The following is a 23,350-nucleotide window of genomic DNA, read 5'->3' as shown; positions in this document are numbered from 1 at the left end:
AATCACAGTGCGTGTTTATATGTGTTGGTGCATGGCATGCATATGCATTATGTCTCCTGAAGATTCTAGCTGAAAAAGAGGAAGATAGAACTTATCTTCTCTCTAAAGTGACCTTACTAACCAGGTTGCTGGTTTGCGTATGTGTGTGTATGAAATGGGTCAATACATATAAAGAGGTCAGCAATGCCTATTCTGTGGCAAGTAAAAAAAAAACAAAACCCAAAACATAAACTGTTGTTATTAATGGAAACTACATTAAAAAAGAAAAATATAAGTGTTTTGCTGATACATATAACATATATATGTAAGAGTGCCGAGAGCCTCTGAGGCACTTGGCAACTAGAGCAGGCACTCAGCCAAGTGTTGAAGTAACCCACTGGGGAACTGTGGAGAAGTTGGGACAGTCCCAGCCTGAACATTCTTTAGCACACTGGCTAGACACCATGAAGAGAAATAGACAAATGGAAGTTCAGATGCATGGAGAACGGAGTTTCGACGTGAGCTCTTACGCAGCAGTCTGGCCTTTGCAATGGGCATCAAGAACAAGAACATTGGCTGACATGTTGCATCACAGAGATCTTTCATGTCACTGTTTTAGAAGAGTTGTCCACACACCCTTCAGGAAAGCTGTCCTCTATCCCCAGGTAGGAAGCATTTCCATAGACTCCCCACTCCAATGGCGAAAGCCTTGTGCAATTTCTCCCTTTTAAGGAGTCATTTTCGCTAAGAAAGGTTTGAAACTAGCTGCTGAGCCCCAAACCCTTATAATCATAAATCAGGTCTTATATTTATAAATATGATTAAAAACACAGAAGTAGCAGATATTTTGAGAAAAAGAAAGGACTGGACTAGTGAGATAGCTCAGAAGGTAAGTCACTTGTCAAGCAGGTGCCCTGAGTTCCATCCCTGGAACCCACATAAAGTTGAAAAAAGAGAACTGATTCCCACAAAGTTGCCCTTTGACCTCCACATTTGCACCTTGGAACACATGCCCATGCAAATATAATGCACCAAACACACATATGCATTCACAATTAATCAATATGAATAAGAAAAAAAAATGAAAGCCACTAAAATGATTGCACAAATATGGAAGAAAAAAAAACTTTAAATCTTTTAAATAGATTCCATATGTTATTGTACACAAAATGAAACTGTCAAACAGTGGATCCTTAGCAGTCAAATCCTAGCATAATTACATTTTTAAAATAAACTGAATTGTGGGATGAATGAGAAATGTCAATTTTGTAGACAGACATACTAACTACAAGTTAGATAGAATTAAATTCCTTGCGTTTGGGGTCAATCAAAGAGATTGAAAAACTAGTCAAGCAGACTCTAGGGTTGAAGACTACTACCATGGTCTCTGATGCTTGGAGAAAATCTCAGATTTGGATTCTGGACAAAGTACGTTGGATTTTAAATTGTTGGAGCATTGATTCCCTCCATGGCTGAATGAAGAAAAAAATATACTTGACACAAGTAGATTTTTACAGATATTATGATTCTAGAAAAGGTTTTAAGGAGTGCATGAAGGCTACAATCTTTCAGAATATAAAATGAATTGGAATTTCTTTGTGGGTGTTGGTTTTTTGTTTTGTTTGGTTTTTGTTTTTGTTTTTGTTTTTGCAGCAGAGCCCTGGCTATCCTGGATTTCCTTTGTAGGCCAACTCCAGTGATCTACCTATCTCTGCCTCCCAAGAGATTAAAGGCATGGGATTAAAGGCATGCACCACCATGCCTGGCTGATTTGGGATTTCTTTTTTTTTTCTTTTCATTATTATTATTAATTACAGTTTATTCACTTTGTATCCACCCTGTATCTTCCTACTTCCTCCCTTCCCAATCCCACCCTCCTTCCCCCTTCTCCACCCATGTCCCTCCCCAAGTCCACTGAAAGGGGAGGTTCTCCTCGCCTTCTGATCCTAGTCTATCAGGTCTCATCAGAACTGGATGCATTGTCTTCCTCTGTGGCCTGGTAAGGCTGCTCCCCCTCTCAGGGGGAGGTGGGATTTCTTTAAACAAAGATTCATGGAAATTTTGCCAGTGACCTGTGTTCTTGAACTTTAAAAGATGACTATGAGGACTAAGGAATATTTTTCTTAATAAGAAATTGTCAAATTTTAAAATGGAAAAGAATAATATGTAGTAATTTTTATGTGTGTGTGTAAGTTTATGTGTGTGTGAGTTCATATGTATACATGCGTGGGGGAGAAAGAAAGAGAGAGAGGCAGAGAGAGAGACGGAGAGAGACAGATGTGGTTTGAATAGGAATGGTCTAGTGTGTGTGAATTCTTGGCCTATAGGGAGTGGCACTATTAGAAGGTATGGAGTAGGTGTGGTCTTGTTGGAGAAAGTGTGTCACTGTGTTCTGGGCTTTGAGGTCTTACACGCTCAAACTATGCCCAGTGAGGCACACAGTCTCCTTCTGCTGTTTGTGGATCAAGATGTAAAAATCTCAGCTCCTTCTACAGTACCATGTCTACCTGCATGCCATCATGGTGATAATGGACTAAATCTCTGAAACTGTAAGACCCAATTAAATGTTTTGTTTTTGTTTTTGTTTATTTTTTTTATAAGACTTGCCATGGTCATGGTGTAGTACTGTTTTGTTTTATTGGAAATAGATTCTTCTCTCATATAATGCATCCTGATCACATTTTTCCTTCCCTCTGAAGAGAGAATGTAGCCATCAAGAGGGGACAGAGGACACCAGGACACACATAGGCTCACAGAGTCTGAAGCTGCAAAGGTCCTCTGTGTGTATGTTATAGCTGTTATTTTGGTGTTTTTCTGGGATTCCTAATAGTGGAAGCAGGTGTGTCCCTGACTCTTTTGCCTTCTCTTGGGACCTTTCCTCCTATTGTGTTGCCTCCAGCCTTGATAGGAGGGCTTTTGCCTTGTCTTATTATATTTTGTTTTGTCTTCTCTGGCAGTCATCTCTCAGAGGCTTGCTCTTTCATGAAGAGGAAATGGGGAGTGGATCTTGTAAAGAGGGAGGTAGGCGGAACCTAAGAGGAGTGGAAGGAGGGGAAGATATAGTAGGCTGCATTGTATGAGAGAAGAAACTATGCCCAAAAATACAAAACTATCCCATATGATAGAAAATCATACTGTAAATATCTGATATTCGACGCCCAAAAGGGGTCACGACCCACAGGTTGAGAACCACTGCTCTAAAGCCAGACCCACATGGACAGGACCAAAACTCACCAGGGAAAACTCTGAATTCTGTAGTTCGGTGTCTGATGACAAAGGGCTTAGATGGCTCAGCCTTCACACCTTTGATAACTCTTGGGTTGGTTCCATTTCCCAGCCGCATATCTGTTTGGCAGATAGCCCATGGCTCTGGCACTTCTAATATCTTGGGGTCTCCAACACAATACAGGCTTCCCTTTCAAAAATTCAGGCAATATCCTCAGCAGCTCCATGTAGTAACTCCCATGCCACTTGTCTGGCATCAACAGCTTTCCTTAACAGTGGAGAAAGACTCCACAACCCTTTATACATGTATCATTCTTGACTCTAAAGCAGTGGTTCTCAACCTTCCTAATTCTGCGACCCTTTAGCACAGTTTCTCATGTTGTGGTGACGACCCCCCGACCATAAAGTTATTTTGTTGCTATTTCATAACCGTAATTTTGCTACTGGTTTGAATTGTAATATAAGTATCTGATATGCAGAATTTCTGAGGGTGAAGTTGGGTTTGGTTGTTTTGAATGAGGATGACCCTGTATATAAATGCTTGCCAATGGTGGTTGGTGGAACTGTTTGGGAAGGATTAGGAGGTGTGGCCTAATCCTAAAGTTGAAGGCAGTATGTCGCTGAAGATGGTTTGACGTTTCAAAAGTCCACACCAGGCCCAGCCTTGTTCTCTGGCTGCTGCTTGTGGGTCAGATGTAAGCTCTCAGCTACCACTCCTGTGCCATGCCTGCCTACCTGATGCCTGCCTACTGTTTGGGGAGTGATGGGTGTTGTGGTGGTTTGAGTGAAAACGGCCCCCATGGCTTCATAGAAAGTGGCAGTATTAGGAGGTATGGTCTTTTTGGAGTAGAGCTGGCCATGTTGGAGGAAGTGTGGCACTGTGAGAAGGCTTTGCAATTTTAGAAGCTCAAGTCAGGCCTAGTGTCTCTCTGCCTCTTTGTGGAGGATCCAGATGTATAACTCTCAGCTACCACTCCAGCACCATGCTTTCTGCCATGATGATAATGGATTCAACCTCTGAAGCTGTAAGCCAGTCCCAATTAAATGTTTGCCGTGGTCATGGTGTCTCTCCACAGCAATAGAAACTCTGACAAAGATAGGTGTCTTCTTTAAAATACCTCATCCTCCCCATCTCACCCACTGATTCATCCTCCGTGGGGTTCTATCTCTCCGTCTTCAACTTTCTCTTCATTGCCTCACTCTGTTAATTGTTGTTCACAAATCTGAAGTAGTCTAAGAAAAATTCATATAGAAAATAAAGCTTATTATATGGCTAACGTCACTATTAACTGATGCCTTACTTTATATGTTAAAACTTTGAAGCTTGGATAAATCAGTCAATTTCTTGCAGGGCAGTCTGGGATTAAAATTTATACGAGGTTATAATTGATTTCATCACTGTTAGGGTTCTAACTCGCCTCAAGTCCTGACCTTCCTTGCTCTGCCCATTTCTGTGTACTCCCCACTCTCTTATGCTTTCTACCTTCCAGATCCTTGTATTTACTGTCTCATCTCCTAAAACTCTATTGATAAGATCTTAAAATTTTCATGCAAAATTGGCACTATGCAATGGATTTTGTTTAATTATGGTACGATAGTCACATGTGGCATTGGCTTTAATGTCAGAATTTTGGCAGCTAGAATATATAGGCTGTATGGTGAGTGTGTTTATAAGTCAACCCCTATCCAAATTCTTCCCACTCACTCACTCTCTTGTCCCCATCCTCTCTTCTCCCAGTTTTTACCCCTCACCTCCTGCACCCCCATCACCTTTCCTTCTCAGCTTGTTACTTAATCTCCAAGAAATATTTATATTAAGTACAAAACTTTTATGGTCACTTACTGGAGTCAGTGTTCATATGTTACCATCATAAAAAAAATTTTGAGGCGTGTATGTGGGAGATGTGTTTGTGTGTAAGCTTAAGCACATCCATTCTTGGCATTTGAACTTATGCCTTCATGCTTGTAGAGCAAGGTCTTTAACCTCCACACTACCTGCCCAGTCCCTTTGTTTATTTTTTTGCCACTGGAATATATTAGCTATCTTGTGGTATCTTGAGTGTTTTACTGTGTATGGTTAATGTACTCTTTGTATATTACCCCATCCCAAATTTGCCCCACTCTCACTCTTCCCTCGTTCCCCTTATCTTCTTGTGATGAGAGACCTTTCTTTTCTCTCCAACGAAAAGAATTTCAATAATTCTAAGTAATACTTATATTAATCGCCACCTTTCTTTACACCACTGAAGTTTGCTGCTAGATTTATTATTGTATATGTTAATATTTTGTGGTCAGAATGTGTTAATTGGGTTTCTGGGGCATTTTGGGTACATAATTGATACTGCCCTGTGTGACTGATATGTTCTTTATACACCATCCGCTATCTCAGACTCGTCCCTGGCTATACTTTTCATGCGTGCTTCTGTGTGTCTCTCTACCCTCCCCATCATATTCTCCACTCTCCTACATTCCTTAATCCTATTGATAAACACGAAGTAGTCAAATAAAATGGGCATTAAAACCAATTCAATATTTCATTAAAGTTATATTATTGATAGATAGATTTATTATTGGAAGCTGTTTTTCAGATATAGTAGATGGATTACAGTTTTTTTCTTGTTATGTCACTGCTCCTTGGTTATGTGATTGACATTCTCTATATATCTCCATCCCTTCACATCACCCACCTTTCCAATTCTCTTACTTTCCTATCCCTACTCTCTCTCCTTTTACTCTTGACTTATTACATTTAATTAATATTATATGTAGTAATGAAGTCATTATTGGCGGCTTTAATATTAAATATGTTAATATTTTACAAGTACAATACGCGTACTTTCTTGGAGGCTGTGAGTGTATAGTTGACCCTGGACTATCACTGGTGTGTTCTTTATAGACCCTCACATCTCCCACCTTTCCCATCAGCCCCATCTCTCACTTTCTCTGTTCTCTCCTTTCTTTCCTTTCCCCATCTCTCTTCCCTCTTCCCCACTATACTAACCTCCTCACTCCAATCAATAAGCCTCAACTATTCCAAGAAATACTGATAGTAAAGATAAAACTTCATTATGTCACAGGAAATACTGATCTCTTAGCCGTTCATGGTACTAATTAATGTTTGATAATATATAATTCCAATCAGTTAATATCTGGGTATATTCAGATACTGGGTTGTGTGAATGATAATTTATATTTTTTTCTTTTAGTATAAAAAACCCTCTCATCAAACTCACCCCATTCTTAATATTCTCTCCCCCTTGTCCTTATTTCATTACTCTCTCCCACTCTCTTCAGTGTCCTTCCATCTCCACTCTAATTAATTTCAGGTATTCCATGTAATAGTGTGTTATGATCACTGAATCACTATTAATTGTTGGCCTTATTATATTGGCTAATATTTTGCAACTGGAATATCCTGATCCCTTGGGTGTCCTAGGCATATAATTGATGGTGAGTTATGGAATTGCTCTTCTTTATGCACCATCCCATCCCAAAGGCACACCCAACACCCAACCCCAACTTCACTTCTCGCCCTTTAGTCTCCCTATTCACTATGATTCCTACCCCACAAATGTTCCCCAAGTCCCCCTCCCTCTCCACTTATTTTGTGTGGGGGAAAGGGAACACCACTGTCTCACTGTAAGCTTATGGAGGTCAAAGGTCAACCTGTAGGCACTGGACTTCTTCTTCTATGAGGTATAGTCTAGAGACCAACTGGCATTATCAGGCTTGGCAGCAAGCATCCTATCCGCTGAGCCATCTTGCTGCAAATCCACTTAAATAAATCCTAATTATTTAGTGTTGGTATTGAGGTTTATGATGTCAATGGCGTCACTATTTGGTGACTTTATTACTATAGATAGTAATGTCCAGTATCTGGAACAAATTAGTTGACTTCCTGGCATATTCTGGGCAGATTCTTGCTACAAAGCTGTGTGAATGATGTGTTCCATATACATCACTCCTCCATTTATCCTTCCCAATGGATTTCTAACCCTATACGTTTACTCTCCCTTCTGTTCTTCCCTCCCCATCTCAATTCATAGATCTTAGGAATTCCAATCACATTGAATTATAGCAGTGTTACGTCACTGCTATAATTGGTGGGTTTCTATGTTAGCCTTTTGCAGCTAGAATATGCTTATTTCTTAGGGTATCCTTTATGTCATTCATTTCTGTGATTAGTGTATTCTTGTTATTAATCTATTCACTTTACATCTTGATCATAGCCCCCTCTCTCCTCTCCTTTCTGTCTCCCCCTCCCACTCTCTTCCCATCCCCCTCTTCTATTCCTCAAAAAGGGGGAGCTCCCATACCTACCCACCCCAGCATATCAAGTCTTATCAAGACTGAGCACATCCTCTTTCCCTATGGCCTGGTGAGGCAACCTCACGAGGGGGGGGGGTTGAACAAAAAGCAGGCAACAGAGTCCACATCGGTGACAGCCCCTGCTCCCCTTACTATGGGACGCACATGAAGCCTGGGCTTCCCATTGCCTACATTTGTGTAGGAAGACTGGGTCCTTGGTTGGTGCTTCAATCTCTGCCCTTCTGGGCCCTTGTTAGTTGGCTCTGTTGGTCTTCTTGTGGAGTTCCTGTCCCTTCCCCATCCTTCTACCCTTCCCTCTACCCCCACTTTTCCACAAGACTCCCTGTACTCTGTCCAGTGTTTGGCTGTGAGTCTCAGTATCTACTTTGATCCCCTGCTGGATTGATGTAATCCTCATATAAAGCCCCAACCCAAGTTTACTCAATTTGTGCCCTTGCAATCACTTCCTATCTCCTACTCTGCTTTGTGATTCTATTGCCCTCTTTGCCAACCTTTCCCACCCTCCATTCATAAATCTCAGCTTTTCCAAGAAATACTGATATTAAGATTGCTGTGTCACTGCAATCACTATTAATTGGTTGCTTTCTCTCATGTGTATTTTTTATATTAATTACATTTTATTCCCTTTGCATCCCAGCTGTAGCCCCCTCCCTCATTCCCTCCCATTCTCACCCTCCCTCCCTTATTTCCTCCCATCATGTGTATTTCCTAAATGGAATAAAGTGGTTTCCTGGGGCCATCTAGTCTGGGTACACCATTGCTAGGAGTCTGTGTGATTGGTATGTTGCGTGCCACCATCTTGATCTCACTCCTGCCCCATCTCCCACTCTTTCACCCTTGCTTTTCCCTTTCATTCTCCCAGTCCCTCCCTATCCACTATATTAACACATCTCAAGTATTCCACGTCATACTGAGATTGAGTCATTGTGTCACTAGATTTGCTGTGAAGTGATGACTTTTTGGTGTTAACTTCACAGCTTGCATGAATTACTTGATTTTCTGGAGGATAATATGGGCATTATCATTGATAATGAACGGTGTGTCTGATGTGTTGTTTATATATCACCTCCATGCCAAACTTGTTCCCATACCCACCCTTACCCCATCTTTTTTTCCCATTTGGCCCCTCCCCAGCCCCTTCTCTTTCTAGCTCCCACCCTTTATCATTCCAGACCCATCCCACTGTTCCTCCCTCCATTCTTGATGCAGATGGGCGCTGAAATGATCAGGACACAATTTGCCTTAACCACTAAGTCTTTTTATTGAATTTTTATTGTAACATCAATACAGCATTAGTAATACATTGAAATATAGTAAAGAGAATACAGTAATATTGTTTGAAGGGCGGGTTTGGAGGGGGGGAGGAAAGAAAGGATGGGGTAGGGAGGGGCGGGGGAGGAGGATTACTGACAGGGAAAGAGCAAGGATTCTTATTCATCATTTTCTTATAATTTCCATTAACATTTATCATTTGGCATTATAAGCTTTATTCCAGCAACAGTTTCTCAAATGATGCCTATCATCTGCTAATTCTCTCAATGATTTACTCACAATCTATCCCTGGAGTTAATTACTAGGGCCTTTATTAGATTAAACTAATCATCTTTGAACTTTCACATAAATTTTATCCATGTCCAATTCACTCATAAAATGTTGATTTCCCTGCAGTTTCCTCTGAGTTGAATGTTAAAGGTACAGTTTGTAGGGTTAAGAGGGACAAATAAGTACACGTGTCCACTTATTGAGATGTCTTATCTAACTTATCCTAACTTATCCTAACTTAACCTAACTTATCCTAACTTATCCTAACTTATCTTAACTTCCTAAATTACCCACCCACCTAAGATTACTTAATAGTCCCTCCCAGCCTAAAATATCTATCCCCTATTACTTAATTGACTATAGAATAAAGAAAAAGAAAAAGAAAAACAATGCAATGTTTAAAACAACTCAACAATGTACTACAATCTGAAACAATCAACAAATTCCATTCCCATCAGATGCGTGTTCCCTCTCCAGCTGAATATGTAGTATGGTTCCTGCAGACTCTTCTCTTCCGCAGGTGGTCCTTCATGACTGCTCAGGCCTCTCCAACACGGTGCTCTCTGTTGCCAATCTTGAAACGATGTGGGATGCGGATGTCAGTGATGTGTGACAGCGAGATCAATTCAGGAGTCCAAGAGGTACCTGTGAACTTAAACACAATCCTGGAGTGCACCACACAGATGCCCATCTCAAATTACTATCTCAGCCAAACACCTCCTGGTTTAAACTAAACTGACTCTTCATGGTGACCTTCATGACCAGCAATAGGAACTCTCACATCCCCTTCATCTTTAATTAATAAGCAATGAAAATTTGGGCCTACAGCCAATTAGTTAATTTTGCTAGTTTGTCTTCTCTCCTCCCTTTCTGACTTATTTTTCCTTCCTAATAAATGAATAAAGACATTTTTGTTGGAAATGCCAAAATAAAAGAAAAGTAGAAACAATTACTGTAAATTTGATCAACAGAAGCAAAATAAATTGATAAAAAGGAAACTTAACAAAATTTCAGTACTATAAAGTAAATGTAAGAGTACTTATCCTTAACCTAACTTAACCTAACCTATCCTTAGCCTAAGATTTAAGTATATATAGGAATAGAGCATAGTACACAGTGCCGAAAAGTCAATGGCAAGCTTCAAAATACAATCCAATGTGGGTCAGGGATGTTGTCTGTGAGCTGTAAACTCACACCAGCTTGTTCTCCCTGACTGAGGTGGTCAACTTCTCCAGATCTTTGCTTGCAGTGGCGGCAAAGGTCCCTGTGTCTATGCCAGGGCTGCAGATGATGACCCATTTCTAGGCACTCTGCAGCTTGAAGATCAAATGAATTTAAAATGTATGAAGGATGGAATTGAGATTTGAGGTAAACTGAAGTGACGCTTCACAAAAATCAGAAGCACAAATGCACCATTTAAAAGTAATTACTGTAAAACACAGGATGACTGACAAGCTTTCTCATTCCATTGAGCGAGAATCAATAACTGATTGGGTGTCTTCTTTTAATTTGTATCTCCTTTTTGGTGACTTTTAAAGGCCTGATTGATAGAATTTAAAATTGATGATTCGAAATCACAGTACTGAGTCAGAAGAATTGGGTATTACTTTGTAATTCAATGAAAATTCTGAAAGCATAGCCAACACTTTAAAAATCCTTAAAAAAACAACAACCCACTAAACTATTCAAACATGCAAGGGTAAGGGAGAGATGATGTTGATGGAAAAGGAAACTTCACCATTAAGACTCCTTTTCACGACAAGCAAACTGAAATAAAAACCATGTTGTATCCTACTGCTCAACCTGTGTTTGGCAATTGGAGACTGTATTGAAATACATTCTCCGTTAGGCCTGCCTCTTTCATCTCCTTGCGTGGCAGCAAAATGGAGTCTCAGCAATCAGGCAGGAAGGTGGCAAACTCTGCAGCAGGGTTAATGGCAGTAGTAGAGAATCAAACAGAAAAAGAGAGGTTAGATGAATGATTCAAGGTAGTAGCAAGAGACCTCATTCGTAGAAGCTCATATCTTCAAGACGATGCCCAGTGCTCTAATTCCTCTTCTCCAAAGAGATCTTCCATGACTGGAGTGTGGATCTGGGTGCAAAATCATTTCCCCTCTCTAAACATCCTCATGGTACAGGCCAATGAGGGGGTGGCTGATGGGATGCCCAGATGCATATGGAGGCAGACACAGGGGTAGATGATTGCAAAACTTTGCTGGTGTTTCTCCAGCCAATTAGCAACAATGAACTAACTCACAGCCCCTTGTAACAGTTTGGGTACCACATTTAGAAGTCCTCTTGACATACTACTCTTTAGTCCTCTTGCGTGATTGAGGGGTGGTTACAACGTTCTAAAAATAAACCTACCATACCTACAGCCACCAGAAGCCTCTGGTCGCCAGGTTCAACACTGTAAGGAAACCTTACTGGCATGATGATGATTAAGATGTCGCGTCAAAGCCAGAGTTCTTGGGTACATGGGATTTGCACCAGAATGTGAAGGCACACTCACAAGTCTATCTGAGAGAGCACTTCCTTTTCAAGCTGAGGTGTTTCGTGTTGCAAAGAACCAGTCCAATTGCTGCTCCTTGAAAAATTAACGGAACCATGACAATGGAGTTTGAAGATGGTGAAGTTTCATAGGGTGCAGCAAGAGGATCACGGAAGCCTTTCCATACTGCACCAAAAAGCGTGGCTTCCTTCATAAGGCGCCCGTCCTCCAGTGATGTAACTAGGATACGGGCAGGTGGGTGTGTCCTCCTCCTCTTCTCCCCCTCTGTAAGAAATCAGCATGGCCTGTGCTTGTATCAGCTTCTCTGTAAAGAAATGTGGCAGCCTGTGACTGAGATGGTGAGAGGTTTTAACAGGTAAAACCTAGGCCTTGTCCACTTACTTCCCTGTGTGCTTTGGGGCCTTAGGTGGCCTGAAGTTCAGTAGCAAGCACACAGAAATTGATTGAGAAGCTGCACAGGCTAAAGGTGAGGGCGGAGATTCTGAAGGACACAGCAGATTATTTACAAGGTACTGTAGGATGGAGGTGGTGGAGGTGGTGGTGGTGGAGGCGGCGGCGGCGGTGGCGGTGGCGGTGGCTGCGGGGGAGGATACTGGGGTACCGGAGGCTGGCGGTACCAATTTGGACACCAGGTGACCACAACAGGTACGACGATCAGTCTTCCGTGTATATCTTGTGCCACTGGGTACCATGCGAACATCACTGGATGGCCCGCATAGGTGGCATAGACAGGGAACGGGTGGAATGCAGGAACTTGAGGGACTAATTCAGCATAGGTGGCCAGGTGTGCTTGGTCGCCCATGTTTGGAAGAGACAGGCGAAGATACTGATTTTGGATGGTGCGGCTCTGTGGAGCTCGGGTGTTGCACGTGACCTGGAGTTTCCACCCTCTTTTCACTTGCAGAACTTGGGCTCCGTTGGGGGCGACGGTGGGAGTCATGAGCCCATCTTTCACGCTCCTCTCCACGAAATTTCGCAGGGCAGCCATCTCAGTCTCCGACAGTGAGTACAGATGTCCGCTGGGAATGCTGTGCGCTCCGGGGATCGTCTCTATGTGAGGGTCGACCAGCCGGTGACCTGGGTAGACGTGCTCATCCACGGGCGTGTACACATTCTGGACATAGCAGTACCTCACAGGGTAGAAAACTCGGTATCCATCCATGTGGTAGAAGAATGGTGGATGCGGATGCTGATGAGGATGCTGGTGCAGATGTGGATCCAGATGCTGGTGCAGGTGTGGATCCAGATGGTGATGCAGATAGTGATGCAGGTGTGGATCCAGATGCTGATGCAGGTGTGGATCCAGATGCGGATGCACGTGGGGGTGCAGGTGGACATGAGGATCCTGATGAGGATCCTGGTGAGGGTCCTGGTTTGGATCCTGATGTGGATCCCGATGCGGACCGTGATGGGGATGCATATGCGGAGGGTGCATATGCGGGTGCATGTGTGGGTGCATGTGCGGGTACATGTGCGGGTGCAGATGTGGATCCACATGCTCCTGCTCTTGCTCTTCCTCTTGCTCCTGCTCTTGCTCCTCCTCTTGCTCCTGCTCCTCTTCTTGCTCTTGCTCTTGCTCCTGCTCGTGCTCGTGCACGTGCTCATGCATATGCTGGTGCATATGCTGATGCAGATGCTCATGTAGATGCTCATACAGATGATGCAGCTGCTCCTGCAGATGAGGATGCAGATGCGGATGCAGATGCGGATGCAGATGAGGATGCAGATGAGGATGCAGATGAGGGTGCAGATGAGGGTGCATATGCGGGTGCATATGCGGGTGCAGATGCGGGGGATGCAGATGCGCGGGATGCAGATGCGGATGCAGATGTGGGTGCAGGTGAGGGTGCAGATGTGGATGCAGCTGTGGTAGTGCTGGTAACAGGAGGGGAGGAGGTATCTGGGAAAACACCCGGCAGCGAAAGCGGCAGTAATCAGAGTTGAAGACAATAGAGCGGGTGCTCCAGGTGATGTGGGGATCATGGGTACTCAGCCAGCGCACTCCCAGGACGATAGGGAAGAACGGAGACTGAGTTACATCAAAAGACAACACTTCACGATGATCTCCAAGGTCGACAATCAGGTGGTGAGTCTCTAGAACGATTGGGCCCGAGGCTATGGGATGCCCATCTATAGCTTCCACCATGATTGGCCATTCTTTAACCCTTAGAGGAATTCTATTCTGGATGACATACTCTTGATCAATGAAATTGCCGGATGCTCCAGAATCAATCATCGCCCGGACAAACAGGGTGTGTCTGCCCGGGATATGAATCTGGAGCATCACTTGCAGGTGCGGAGTCGTAGCCTCGGTGGGGGGGGACCTTATTCTTTCCGGCCCGGTCGCTGAAGGTCCCTCTACAGCGGGGCCGGGGAGTTTCCCGGCGGCGAATTTTTGGAGGCCTTCGCTGGACAGTTGTCGGCGTAATGACCTCCGTTGCCGCAGTAAAGACACAAGTTCAGTTTGCGGCGTCTTTCTTTCTCTTCCTGGGTCAGGCGCATGCGAGCACCGCCCACAGGCTCGGTGGGATCAGCCTGGTTGTTCTGAGGCGTCTCCTGGGCCCTCGGTGGGGATTCAGTGGGAGGCTTGTTTGCAGCAGCAGCAGCAGCACGTGCCAGCCTTCTCTCGATGTGAATGCACAGGCTGATCAGAGCATCCAGGGTCTTGGGAGTCTCCTGGCGAGCCAGCTCCTCCTGAATTTGGTCGCTGAGGCCTTCATGGAACTGATCAATCAGAGCAGGCTCGTTCCAATCCAGGTCCTGGGCGATCATCTGGAATGCGTTGGAGTAATCCACGACAGATCCCATGCCCTGGCGCAGACGTCTGATCTTGCGTTTGGCAGCTTCGCGTCTCTGAGGGTCTTCAAAGACGTGCTTCATCTCCATCATAAAAGCAGGGTAGTTGTGCATCAGGTAACTGGATCGTTCCAGCTTGGCAGAAGCCCAGCGGGCGGCACGGCCGGTCAGCATGCTTGTCACGAAGCACACGCGGATTCTATCAGCTGAGAAATCTCTGGTGCTCCTATCCATGAAGATCTGGCACTGGGATATGAAAGGACCCAGCATGTCGGGGTTGCCGTCAAACTTCTCCGGGAGGTCTTCAGAGCCGTCATCCTCGAAATTGATTGGAGCAGCGGCCGCTGCAGCACCTTGGAGTTCAAGGTCGTCTTCGTCACTGTCCTGAGGGACAGGGATATGGATGTGTTCAGGTATTGGTTCTTGTTCAACTTCATCTTCGACTGGGAACCGGAGAAAGCTGTTCTCCTCTGAGAATAACTGCATCTGCTCCTGTAGGTTGTTGTTCATCTCTGGCTGCTGGCCCAGCAGAGCCAGGTAGTTGTCAGCAAAATCCTCATATCTGCGCTGATCTTCGTCATCGTTGGAGCTCTGGGGCTTGTTGTTGTTGTTGTTGTTGTTGGGAGGAGGTGGTGGAGGAGGGGGCGGGCAGTCACCACCGGCAGCCGCCATGGTGGTGGTGGGAGGGGACCTCCCAGGGGTCGCCTCACTCCTCTGGGGAGGAAGCCTGGGATCCTGGGCCCCTCGTGGTCGGCGTCTTTTTTTGGTTCTCAAAACCCGCCTGTTCCTGTAAATGACAGCAAAAGCACACATTCAACATATGCATTCAACATATACAGTTGCTATAAGCAGGGATTTGGGTTTTCAAGTATCCACTCATAATTATCAGTTGATAATTAGTCAACAGAACAGACAGCCTTAAAAGAAGATGAAGTACTCATTCACAAAATAATGAAAAGCATGCTACTTCTTGATTTCCAGATATCCAAATGAGTCTTCTATTGGCAAAGGAGTAGTTTTTCATGGAGGTCACACAGCATAAAACTTACAAGGCAAAGATAAATAGGAAACAAATTATGCAAAACAACTTCTAAATTATACAAAACAATTCCAGCATTATACATTTTACTAAGTAGCACGCTGGGAGATAATAACTAATTTTCTAATCAATAAGAACCCCTCCCCCCCAACACACAGGCACAAGAGGTAGGTATCAAAACCACAACTATACTCATCATCTCTGAAAACAAAGTATACTGGGCCAAAGGTCACATCTCACCCTTAACACTGAAGGTCTAATTATTAAGTCAAACAACAAACACTATCACAGAAAACACAAGATGCTCTAATCGCTTTTGTGACCACAAGATAACTTCCCCAGGGGAATTCTTTATGGGACAGAAAGGCATTGAACAGCTCAAGGAGATGTCAGTTTACTTTATTAGGCAATCATTAAACAAACATTAATTGATGGAACTTAGGGAGAAATGGGCTATTTTTAAAAGATGCCTGATAATAGTATAATTCAATTTTATTATGCTTTAATTAAATAATGTAGGTAAAAGTCAATGAATTATTCCTGGTAACTGATTATGAATAAGGTTATTAATTAATTAAATAACAAAAGGTAACTTTTGTTAAAGTTAAGGGGAGGGGCTATAGCTATTGCCACTTGGGCATCCTGAATCTTAGAGGTACTTAAATATATATATATATATATTAGTCAACGAAATATAGAACTTTTTGTACTGGTCACCAGCAAGTAGCCTTTAGTTTTTAATTGAGATTTTTCAGTAAAGCCCCACCCAAAGGCTTGTGAAATTAAGGTGGGGTAACCCTGAACTCTCAGGAGGTGAGCAGATGTGGGAAGAGTAGTTTTTAAATGTTTTCACTGAGTGCGGTGATAATCACAGCACAGGGTTTACCTATGTACTTTCTGAAAAAGAGGGTTAAATGTTTTTAGAGTGGTTAATAATTATGCATTTGTTAGGTTCTCAAATCTCAAATACAGTATATTTAAATAATTATAGTAAAGAATAAGATCTTAAAGTGTTAAAAGCTTTAAAACTTTGTAATTGGACCATCCAGCAAACTTTTTTAGAAGTTTGAAAGTTTATTGAAGTTAAAAAAAAAAAAAACTTTTAAATAGTTTGAGCTTATAAACAACTTTTAAGTTTAAAGTTTAAAACTTTAAAGTTTTAAAAACTTTGTAGTTGGACAGTCTAGCAAACTTTTTGAAAGTTTAAAAAAATTTACTTAACTTTTAAGACAACTTTAAAAAGTTTGAACTTAAACAATTTATAAGTTTCAAGCTGAAAACTTTAGAAACTTTTAAAAACTTTGTAATTGGATAGTCTGGAAAACTTTTTAAAAAGTTTAACAAAGTTTATTGAAGTTAAATAACAAAATTTACTGAAGTTAAAAAAACTTTTTAAAAGTTTAAAACTTTAGAAAGTTTTAAAAGTTCTGTTTTTGAAAGTTAAAAAAACTTAAAAAGTTTGAACTTACAAATATCATTTAAGTTTCAAGCTTAAAAAACTTTAGAAAAGTTTTAAAAGTTCTGTTTTTTGAAAGTTCTAAAACTTTCAAAAGTTTAAAACTTTTTAATAGTTTAAACTTTTAATTTAAAATGTTCAATAAGAGTTTTAAACAGCTACAAACTTTTAATTAAAAAATTTAATAAAAGTTTAAGGATACAAAGTTAAGTTTAAAACTTTTGAACAAACATAAGTTTAAAGACAAGTTTTCTCTGACCAGTCAAGGCAAAAATGGACACCAATTAAAGTCCATGAATAAAAAAGATAAAAATTTGTTAATTAGAAAAGTTAGCTAATATTTTAATCAGCAAAATAATTTTAAAAAGAGAGGAAAACTGTCATCCCACGTGACACCTGTTCATCCTCTTTGTCCCGTCCTCTTTGTCCCATGCCCCTGCTTTCTTACCCCCCCACCACATCTTTTAGCCCCCTCCCCTGCCATAACCCCCTGTAGCCATTTTCCCTTTGTCCCAAGCTGTTCCTGTGGCCTCCCTAATAGGTAGAGCACACAGGTGACTAACGTGTGACTTTTGTCATCTAGAAAAATAATAATCTCAAAATAGAAATTAAAAAAGTTTATTAAGATGGTCTCAGCGTGGCCTGGTACAGCCTGACCTAGGTCAGAAAGGTCCAGAGCTACTGGAGTGGGCTTAATTAAAGCCAGGTCTGGTGGGTATTAACACCTATAAAAGACAACAATGAATACACTGTTTGGGGAACAAAACATCAGTAGGATAATTTAAAGGTAATTAATTAATTTAGGAAATAGGGGAGGAGCTGCACTCATGTAACTTAGAGAAGTGTGCCCTTCCCACCAAGACATTCAGGGGCATAACTTCTGTTTTTCAACTATGCAGCACTGGTTAGACAATTTAAGCCCCTTATTTGGCTTGTGGGGGTCACCAGTTAAGATCTGTGACCTTTACCACTCCTACGCCTCAGGCCCTCCCCATTGGGGGCCTTGCAATTTTGGGGTGGGACTCTGCTCCAAAGCAGAGTAGTTTAATCAGTTAAAAGAGGGTCTTGGGCAAACTGCTTAGGGGTAACACTAAGGAACTAATCAAATGTCTAAAGAGCAACTGAGGCAGCACAAATTGAGAGGCAAGGAGCATTGTGACTTAATTTTAGTTTGACTTAAAAATTGTGGCTCCTCAACTTCCCTCTTAAAAGGATGGACTAGGAATGGGGGTTGCTGAGCTTTCCCATTCCTGAAAACCTTAAGGTCACACTGCATAAGCCAAGCTGCCTGAGACAGGAGCCATCTTCAAGTATGATAATTAAGTTTTAGTCAGTTTAGGAATAAATAAATACATCTGATTAATTATTAACTCTTTATAAAATGACTTCTTCAAAGTGGTTTTTTATTCCCCCAAACACATCAAAGAGCAATAATAGTAAATAAAATCATGTATAAATGTCTCATTAGGAAATGAAACATCATTAAGCAAGTCTTAGTTGCTTTAACATTTCAAGTGTCCTTTTCTTAGTATTACGTAGATTGTTTGTGCAATTTGCATATATTTTTCCAATGTTCTGAATCTCTTTAATATGTAGATAAAATTCTTAAAGCAAAGCATAAATTTCAAGCTTTAATTATAAGCATGTATTTCCCATAGATAATTATAAATTAGGGAGGGGCATTAGGAAGGCAGGAGCCTGAGGGAGCAAAGCCCCCATTTGTCCCCTTAAAAAAAATCTTGGCTCATAGTCTGTAATATATGGAGCCATTTTTTTTTAATTTCTTCATTAATTTAGAAATATTTCTATTTGGCTTCTCTGTAAATTACACAGATGTTTAATTAAGCCAATTGAAACAATCACTGCCTTGCAATGTAACCAGTCTGTTACATCACACAAATTTTAAATCTCAATATGTAACATTAATAACCCACTTGCCCCAAATTTAAATTAGCTTTTTATGAAAAAAGCTAATTACTTGGGACAGCAAATAATTAGCTTTTTATGAAAAAAGCTAATTACTTGGAATAACAAATAATTAGCTTTTTATGAAAAAAGCTAATTACTTGGAATAACAAATAATTAGCTTTTTATGAAAAAAACTAATTATTTGGAATATAGTTTTTTAACATTATAATTACAGCTTATATTACTGGAGTTCAAAAACACACTTTAAAACAGAAACTTTTAAAGGGGGTGGGGCCAGCAACTCAGCTCAGGACAGCAAAGCACCATAGGAAAAAGTACCAAAAGCTCAAAAGAATCTTGAAGGCCAGCAACAGGACAATGAACAATTAATTTACTCTGGCCACTTAACACATTTAATGAATGTCCACTATATGCCAAGCCCAACTGGCAGGTTAGCCAGGGCTAATCACCTAGAAATTTTAAGGAAAAAAAACAAAAAAGGAAAAACACTTTCTATGCTCACAAACACCTCCCTCAGAGGCCACGCCACAACAACAGGACCACGAAAAACTCCTAAGAAACACAATTCAGGCTGCGCCTGTCCTTGTATTCACCAAAGCATCCAATTCCAGGAAGTCCAATGGTGTCTTTAGAAAATAATTAGATATAAAAATATTTTAAAATTATTTTTTAATTTAAATTAAATAATTGGCTTAATTGCTTCAAGGCATCTGTTGGGACTTTTTACAAGTTCCCATATCCCAGCATCAGAAGTTTTAATTGTGGGATCATCTTATTTAATAATGCAAGGCACTTATTAAAAGTGCTTATGTATGCCAGGCATACTTCTTATTATTGTTGTTAATTATTCTTATTATTCTTATATTTTCCAGACACCTGTGGACAAAAAGTAAAACCGCGCAACAGAGAAACCGCAGGGAGGCGGGGCTGTACAGCCAGGCTCAGACAGGGTAGAGGCGCACTTGCGCACTAGAGGCAAGCCTGAAGGGGGGGAGTGGGGGCCCACACTGCGCAGGCGCAGGCTGGCTGAAGGGAGGCGGGGCTCTGGGCCTCCTCCTTGGAAGGACTATGGGAGGAGCCGAACATTGAGAGGCGGGGCTTGGGGGTGGGCCACCTCAGAGGAGGCGGGGCTTGGGGGCGGGCCACCTCAGAGGAGGCGGGCCTTGGGGGCGGAGCTGGGCGGGCCTCCGCAGAGGAGGCGGGCTCAGGAAAGGCGGGGGCTTGGGGGCGGGCCACCTCCGAGGAGGCGGGCCTTGGGGGCGGGGCCTGGGTGGGCCACCTCTGAGGAGGCGGGCCTGGGGGGCGGGGCCTGGGGGGGCTTAGGTAGGCTGGGCTCCGAGGCGTCAGCACTTGGGAGGTTGGGCCCGTGGAAGCATGTTCTGGAAAGGCGCGCGACAGACGAGGCGCGCAGACGAGGCGCTAGGTCGCTCCGTGTAGACACTGCGGAGAAGGCGGGCGAGGATGGGCGGGGCAGGTCTGAGACTGGCTGCTCCAGGGCTGCAGAGTGTCTGCACGCCTCCCCCCGCCCCCCCTCCCACCTCCCCGCGCCCTCCCACCAGCTCCCCAGATTCCTTCTGCGCAGCAAGAGCGACCAGCCGTCCCCCCCCCCACCCCGCCTCGGCCCGTTCCTCCCCCCTCCCGCAAACCAGACTCTCTCTCCACAAACTGTTGCTGGACGCCAGTTCGCGCCACCGAGTGGACTGGACCGTCACCTCCATCCATCACCCTTAGACAAGGCAGCCCATTCTGCCATCTCCAAAATCCGGGCCCCCTCCTCCACTCGACTGCCAGAGCAGGAGCGGTGCGGGCAGAATGCTAAACACTCAGTTTTGCCGCCCGGGGCTCCATCTTGTCTGCCACCACCATCACGCAGATCGCCGTCTCGAGGGAAGACGGATTTGCCCCCCCCACTCCCCGCCCCGAGGGTCGGGAAAAGGCGCTTTCTGCCCCCTCCAAGGCCGCGAGCTGTACTTTCCCTCGCGTCTTTCCAACGCCACTTTCTCCGTGGCTGCGCAGCTCTTAGGCCGCTGCAGCAGTTTTTAGCGCATTTATAAATCCTCCAACCTCCCCCTCCCCTCCCCACCACCCCAAACCCCTTGCGCTTTTTGCATCCAGGTTCGTCTCGGGAGGATCTGGGGCGCGCGCGCGCGAGGCGCGGACCACTTCGTGTGTCCGTCCGTCCGTCCGTCTGTCTGCCGCGGCCGCGATCCGGCCCGCTTTAGCTGCGCACGAAGCGCCCGTTAGCTCGCCGAGGCGCCTGGAGCGCCCATTAGTACAGCGGAGGCGCATGAAGCGCCCATTAGCACAGCGGAGGCGCATGGGGCGCCCATTAGCACATGGCGGCGCGTGAAGCGCCCATTGGCACATGGAGGCGCGTGAAGCGCCCATCAGGGTTTCGCGTGACGCGCCCCAAGGGAGGCTCTTCCTTGCCGCGCGAGGCGCCCCGCGGTGGGCGCCTGGGAGGACGCGGGGCGCGTAAAGCGCCCCCCCGGCCCGTCTGCGGCGCCGGGAGCGCCCGGGAGTTGCAGGGCCACTTTGCAGCTCGCCACCCCGGGTGGCGTCCGTCTGCAGCTCATCGCTGTCCGCAGCTCATGCGTCCACCGACCCCGTCGCGGACGCGTCCGCGGAGACCCGAGGCGTGCGGCCGCAGCCGTGAAGGCTCGCCGAGCGGCACTCGGGTCTCGGGGAGCACGGGGGGATCCGGCCACTGAAGGCGTGACGCGATTTCTTTTTTTTTTTTTTTTTTTGCGATGTGCGCGGAGATGTTCCGGGGCGCTACTTCATCTCCCGCAGCTCCCGAAAAAAATGTTAAGGTGACCATCAGGTCGGATCGGGGGAGATCTGCGTGTTGATCGGGATTTTTTTTTTGGAGGGGTTTTGGTAAAAAAAAAAAAAAAAAATTCCTCACCGCATACTCACCACGCGAGGACTCCTCTGCGAAGACGGGCACGGCGACGGGGGTCTCGGACCCGGCCAGGGGACGGGTCCACTGGGTGACCGCGGTCCGGAGAGAGCTCCGGACCGCAGCCCGCGCAGTGGACCTCGGCGAGGCTCGGTGGACCGTCTCCGTCGGCTGCTCTCCTCGGGTCGCGGTTGGTCAGGGTTCTTCGACACACACCAACAGAAGTTGGAAACGCGTGTACCGGGAGCCCGGACCGCCTGCCTTATATAGAGCGGCCCTGGGCGGGGGGGCGCCGAGTCCCAGCGTGCTTCGCGGGCGGCGGGGGCGGACGGGGGCGCGTGGGCGGGCGCCTGGGGGATGGGGCGGGGGCGCGGCCCGCACCGCTCCGGCCCGCCGCTAGGGGCGCCATGCGCTCAGGAAGGGGGGGCGCCGGAGACCGAGGCTGAAGCCGGGAGGAAAAGAAGAAAGGGAGGGGAGGGGAGGACCGAGGGCTGACGGCCTAGCCAGGCCAAGAATGCTATTATCCTGGTGGTGGGAGCTGGGAGACCCCTGTGCGTGGACGGGAAAGGGTCGGGGGACACTCAGGATGAGCCCCGCGACCGCTGGCACCATCTTACTGACAGGTTAGTGGCCCGCGCGCGCGTCGTGGAGGTTCGGGGGCCCCCGCAGCCCGCCGCCTCCCCCTCCCCCACTCGGGTTCCTGGGTGCCAGGGCGCGCCCAAAGGGTGCTAGCCCGGCTCTCTGCCCAACGACCCCCCACTGCACCCCTCCTTCAGGACGCCCTGAGGCCCACTTTCTGGGCCCAGTGGGTCCCCCCCCCCAGCCTTGACCCCTGGCCTTCTCTTTCTTTCTTTCTTTCTGCACCCCCACGGCCCCTCCCTGTCCATCAGGGCAGGAATTTATCTCCAGTTTCCACTAAGGAGCGTGCCCCCCTCTCCCCCAGAGTGGTGGTGGACATCTTCTGAACCCTGAAACAGAGACCTGGGGGGTCAAGGCCCCTCGGGGTGGGGTGGGGGGGCTTCACCCCACAATTGAGACTCCCTGGCCTAGATGCTAGCCAAAGGACATGGCTGGCCAGCTGCTTTCTCTCGCACACAAAAGATGTACATCTCTTCCCTTTCTCTGGAGTCTGATTGAGAGAGCGAGAGGGACAGAGGGACCACCAAAACATGACATTTAAAAGGCTGAATATTTCCCCCTCTTTTTTTAAAGCCTGTTTCCTGGTGGCGCAAACCTGGTTTTTCCTAGGTTTTACCGAACAAGGAAGCAGGATCCTGAAATGCTGGGAGACGGGTCAGGGTCAACCATGGCTGGCGGCCAGAGATGCTGCAAACAGCACCCATTGCCCTACTAAATTCATTATGAGGGGAGAGCGGAGAACAATTGAAAACAGCTGTGGGGGCCTCGAACGTATTTGGCGGGCTCTGGAGGCTCTCAGCTACGGAGCTTGGGTGGTGATTGCAAGGGTTACCCGGAGACCTCGGCTTTCTCCCCGCGCCGTTATGTTTTTCGAAATCTTGGGGGGTGGATGATTGTTTTGGGGCGCGGTAGCGGCACGCTTAAACCTTTGAAACAGGTCCCCGAGGCTCAGCTCCAAGCATTTGCTTGATTTGATACATTTAAACTGGTAATAAAAAAAAA

General features: G+C 45.1%; 2 protein-coding genes across 7 annotated transcripts in view; one reads left to right on the top strand and one right to left on the bottom strand.

The window, feature by feature from the left end:
• Window positions 1-8,769: 8,769 nt before the first annotated feature.
• Peg10 (paternally expressed 10) lies at window positions 8,770-21,774 on the bottom strand. Its single transcript, XM_055612849.1, is given in 3 exon segments — window positions 8,770-13,972; window positions 13,975-15,170; window positions 21,716-21,774. Coding segments are annotated over 3 exon segments (3,084 nt in total). The 5' UTR covers window positions 21,721-21,774; the 3' UTR covers window positions 8,770-12,089.
• Window positions 21,775-22,145: 371 nt separating this feature from the next.
• Sgce (sarcoglycan epsilon) overlaps window positions 22,146-23,350 on the top strand; it is a 70,363-nt gene continuing 69,158 nt past the window's right edge. For 3 of the 6 annotated variants that reach the window (XM_055612991.1, XM_055612993.1, XM_055612992.1), the window contains exon 1: window positions 22,146-22,332. In XM_055612991.1, the coding sequence (XP_055468966.1) occupies window positions 22,224-22,332 (109 nt within the window). In that variant the 5' untranslated portion in view covers window positions 22,146-22,223. The remainder of the gene's footprint in view (window positions 22,333-23,350) is intronic. The other 3 variants (XM_055612988.1, XM_055612990.1, XM_055612987.1) reach the window with 1 other exon arrangement.

This window comes from Psammomys obesus, unplaced genomic scaffold, assembly GCF_907164565.1.
Source record: "Psammomys obesus unplaced genomic scaffold, mPsaObe1.curated_primary_1811, whole genome shotgun sequence".
Taxonomy (NCBI): Eukaryota; Metazoa; Chordata; class Mammalia; order Rodentia; family Muridae; genus Psammomys; species Psammomys obesus.
Note: the sequence above shows the minus strand (reverse complement) of the source record. Positions and strands in the feature narration are given on the sequence as shown.